The 4,103-nt window shown below is 46.7% G+C and overlaps 1 protein-coding gene across 1 annotated transcript; it reads left to right on the forward strand.

Moving 5' to 3' along the window:
* The first annotated feature begins 434 nt into the window (after nt 1–434).
* mycla (MYCL proto-oncogene, bHLH transcription factor a) lies at nt 435–3,479 on the forward strand. The gene is made up of 3 exons (XM_080850590.1): nt 435–537; nt 1,191–1,819; nt 2,554–3,479. Exons 2-3 carry the CDS (start codon nt 1,240–1,242, stop codon nt 3,249–3,251), a joined length of 1,278 nt encoding a protein of 425 aa, XP_080706716.1. The 5' UTR covers nt 435–537; nt 1,191–1,239; the 3' UTR covers nt 3,252–3,479.
* The last annotated feature ends 624 nt before the right edge of the window (nt 3,480–4,103 follow it).

Raw genomic sequence — 4,103 nt, forward strand, 5'->3', positions numbered from 1 at the left:
TATAAAACAAAAAAGACGATATTCGTTGAATTGGGGGCAATGCCCTATATCATTCTTTGGGCGTCGGTCATAAGGCTACTCAATGCGGTTGTAAAATCATAGGCGCTGCTTCTTTAAAACATAGGCGCGGTTGGAGATCATTCCCCGCCCTCTTTATGCAAATGATTGCTCTGTTCTCCACAAAGCCAAAGACACACTGGCGGGAAAACGCGGCATGAGATGTGCGTAGAAGTCAGAGAGAGGGGCTGAAACAGAGCTGTACATTTTTTTTCGGGTGGATTTGGAAATTAACCCAAGGCTTTTGGAAATCTGCACCGCTTAATGGAATTTATTTTGATACCCTGGTCAACGACTGTTGATTTCTTGTAGACTACTCAAGGACTTTTATGATTACAATCAACGGGAGATTACAAAGGGCGACTACTCGGAATACGCCGCATCTATTGTAGCCTACGCACAGCTGATTTTTGTTGCGGATGTGCTTCCCCCCGACAAGAGCTGCTCTGTGTTATGGTGCAGTGTAGCCCTAATGACACGGTAAGGTTTTTCACCGTATTTTTTGTATATAGTCCGGCATAACACAATCCGTAGCCGTACAAAGGCAACATTAAGTTGTGGAACATTATGTTCTATTGTAATACGCTGTGAACGGTGGTTGTCCAGGAAAGGCTACGAGTGAGGTGTTCAAGTCTGCAGAGTATGTTGAAAATATCTTGTCAGATGTAGTTAAGCATCCCACGTTGTATTATCTTTAAACTACAGTGTTTAGTTTAAAGTGCAGCGTACGGTATGGGAGCGGCAGGAACTTGCTCTTGTGCCGCACTACCGGTAGCTAGAGCGCAGTCTATGTAGGCTAATCGCAACGCCTACTTTTGCCGGTCAGTGGGACACTGTGTAACCTACAAAGTTGCGTCAAAAAGCAAACCAAGTAACCGCATTATTTTGAGACTTTCCCCCTCATTAATGTTGAACTCGTTTTAAGAGCAAATGATTCCAAGCAAGAATGTAGAATCATTGTATTTTAAAATTATTTGTTTAACACATTTTAGTTGGCCTATAGGCAAATACGGATATTTTGTCAATTAAAACCTGACCCAGCATTCCTTTTGTTGTACAAGGAAATGAGAGGTGAAGAACTAGCTTCAATGTTATCTCGGATCATCTGTAAATATGACCCTTTATCTCCATAGACGGTGAGAAGTTGCAGATAAGAAAGGGAGTTGCTCTTCCACTCCTGAGATGCCCGGAGCCAACGCTATAGCGCCTTGTCGTGAGAATTGGGAGATGGAGTGTGACCGCTATCAACATTATTTTTACGACAACCTAGACACAGAAGAGGATTTCTTTAGATCCACAGGGCCGAGCGAGGATATATGGAAAAAATTCGAACTCTTGCCTACCCCGCCCATGTCTCCCACACGGGCAGTCGATGCCACTGCCGTGCTGCCGTCACCCGATAAGCTGGGATGGGCTTCCAAGCTTTTGGCACAAGATGAAGACTTTGAGGAATGCTATAAAATCGACTCGAAAGACATTTTTGGAAACCTTAGTTCTATCATCATTCAGGACTGCATGTGGAGCGGTTTTTCGGCGAGTCATCGGTTGGAAAAGGTTGTTGGGGAGCGTCCGCTGATCAGACCGCTGCCCAGCACGCAAACAAATTCGAACACCGCAAAGGCTACTAACACTGTAGCTGACACGACGGTCATCTGTGCTCCTGTGAGGGACTGCGTGAACCCGACTGCTGTCCTCAACATCCCCTGCAATAACCTTAAGAGGCTGGCGTCTTCGGGGTCAGAGTCTCGTGCTGACTCGTCCGGTAAGAAATCGGTCATTCATTAAATTAGATGAACCGACTTGTGGGGGGGGGGGGGCTGACCGGCGAGGTAGCAGATATTAAGTTTATCTTCATTTGGAAGAAACGTAAAAAAAAACCTACCTACATAAAACTGCACCAGTTTCAGACCTCGTGCTCTCACATGCCGCCACTTCTCACAACAACTCGTTTGAAACTATTGACAGATAGGCAAGAGACTTGGACCAGCCACTCCACACCCTGTTAAGATATCGCTCATCCCACTGAGACACACCCTCTCTCTTGGATTGGAAGCATTGTGGCCTAAAACTAAATAAGACTTTATCTTTCAACTCTCAAACTTAAAGGTGGTTGGTACCGACTTTAATTTAACCGTAACACTTTGTCTCCAAGGAGGGGCTATTTGAACATAATATAAATCCGAACAATTCCATACATTGTAGTTTAATTCAGTGTCCACAACAGTGTTTTGTTCCTCAATTAATGTCAGCTATGTTGCCTTTCAAAATTGTGCTGCTGTTCAGTTATGCTTGTGGAAGTTATCAAACGTAAACCTGATTGCTGCCATATTATGGGCTAGATGTGGACCCCACACAAGTCTTCCATGCATGTACAATATCAATCATGGTTTACTTTTTCAGTTGTTGTGATTTGCTAGAGGGGAAGCCTTCTTGCCTGTTAAATGTTATGTATCGCTTTGGGTGCGGTGTTTTGAGTTTGTGCTCTCTTCATCTCAGATGATGACGATGGTGAAGATGACGATGAGATTGACGTGGTGACCGTGGAAAGCCGACCAAACAGAACCCTGGTGCCAGTGACTATCACCGTAACGGGGGATCCACACGGCCCCGGCACCAAACGCTTCCACGTGTCCGTGCACCGGCAGCAACACAACTATGCCGCCCCATCGCCCGACAGTGACCACGACGACGCAGACCTCGACGACGCAGACCATGACGACATAGGCCTTGATGACGCAGACCATGACGACGACGCAGACGACATTGGTGATGCTGACCATGACCTGGGCCTCGACCACGACGCAGACCTGGACCTTGATCTCCCGTCCAGGAAGCGCCCCCACATGGATCAGGATCACCTGTCCTGCTCTTCCTCCTCCTCCTCCTCGCCCAGCAGCCCGCACAGCTCCGACTCGGAGGAGGTCTCCATGGGCGAGCGGCGGCGGAACCACAACTTCATGGAGCGCAAGAGGCGCAAGGACCTGCGCTCGCGCTTCCTGGCCCTCCGCGACGAGATCCCCAGCCTGGCCGACTCCAGCAAGACGCCCAAGGTGGTGATCCTCACCCGGGCTGTGGACTACCTGGTGCAGCTGCACTCCCGCGAGCACGCCCAGGCCCAGGAGCGGAGGCGGCTGCGGGCCCGGCAGCAGCAGCTTCTGCGCCGCCTCCACAGTCTGAAGAAGGGCAAACCCTGAACGGACGCTTAGCGCGACGGATAGGCTAACAGCCCCCCGAATTGACTAACACACCAGAGCTGCCCTCACCAAACTAGAAAGTGAGAAAGGCGGGTGGCCTGCTGAGTATCACAATGATGGCTAAAGTGAACATGGGCTGATATGAACTAATAAGGGTATTGGGAAGGCGCTAAACGGGTTGTAATTCAACTTATCTTGTGTGCCGACTTGAGTTGATATTGGTGGTTGTGTTTGTTGTGGGAGGTGTACATACATGGGACATTGTATAGCCTTGGACTTGTGGCAGATGTCCTTTTGCGGTGAATCATAGATTTAGGCCTTGTCTCTGAAGTGGAGTATCGACTCCATTGACAAGTTGCATTTTCAGTGGGACAGGGGTCTGTGTGTACAAATGATAAGTAATCACTCTGAAGCTTGCACATTTTGTTATGGATTTCCTCTGTACAAATTTCACTGTAAATACAGAGTCTATTTGAGGACTACCTCTCGACTGTATAGAAACTACATGACTACTTTAAAATGATATATTTTTTGCTAAAAAAAATACACACCAATCAAAATGGGTGTTAAAAATAAAATCCACTACCATGACTTCTAGTTGTTGTCTTCTGTTGGTTGGAAGTGTGTGAGTGTCTGTGAGCGAGAGAGAGAGGGGTGTCTTTTCTTTTTTGTGTAAATACTCTGTATGAAATTATTCTAGACCTTTGCAAGGAAATCACAAGACTATCATAATTCCATAGTATTGTTTGGTTGAACATATTTGCCCTCAATAAAACAAATGAATCAAATCATGTCAAGGAAAACAATTTGACATTTTGTCTTAAGTAGGGTATTGGAAGTATTTAAGTGTTC

Source organism: Sprattus sprattus (genome assembly GCF_963457725.1).
Source record: "Sprattus sprattus genome assembly, chromosome: 13".
Lineage (NCBI taxonomy): Eukaryota > Metazoa > Chordata > Actinopteri > Clupeiformes > Clupeidae > Sprattus > Sprattus sprattus.

Coding starts and splice junctions, on each gene's coding strand:
- mycla (XM_080850590.1), top strand. CDS start 1,240: ATGCCCGGAGCCAACGCTATAGCGCCTTGTCGTGAGAATTGGGAGATG. Junction 1,820..2,553: donor GTCTCGTGCTGACTCGTCCG/GTAAGAAATCGG, acceptor TCTTCATCTCAG/ATGATGACGATGGTGAAGAT.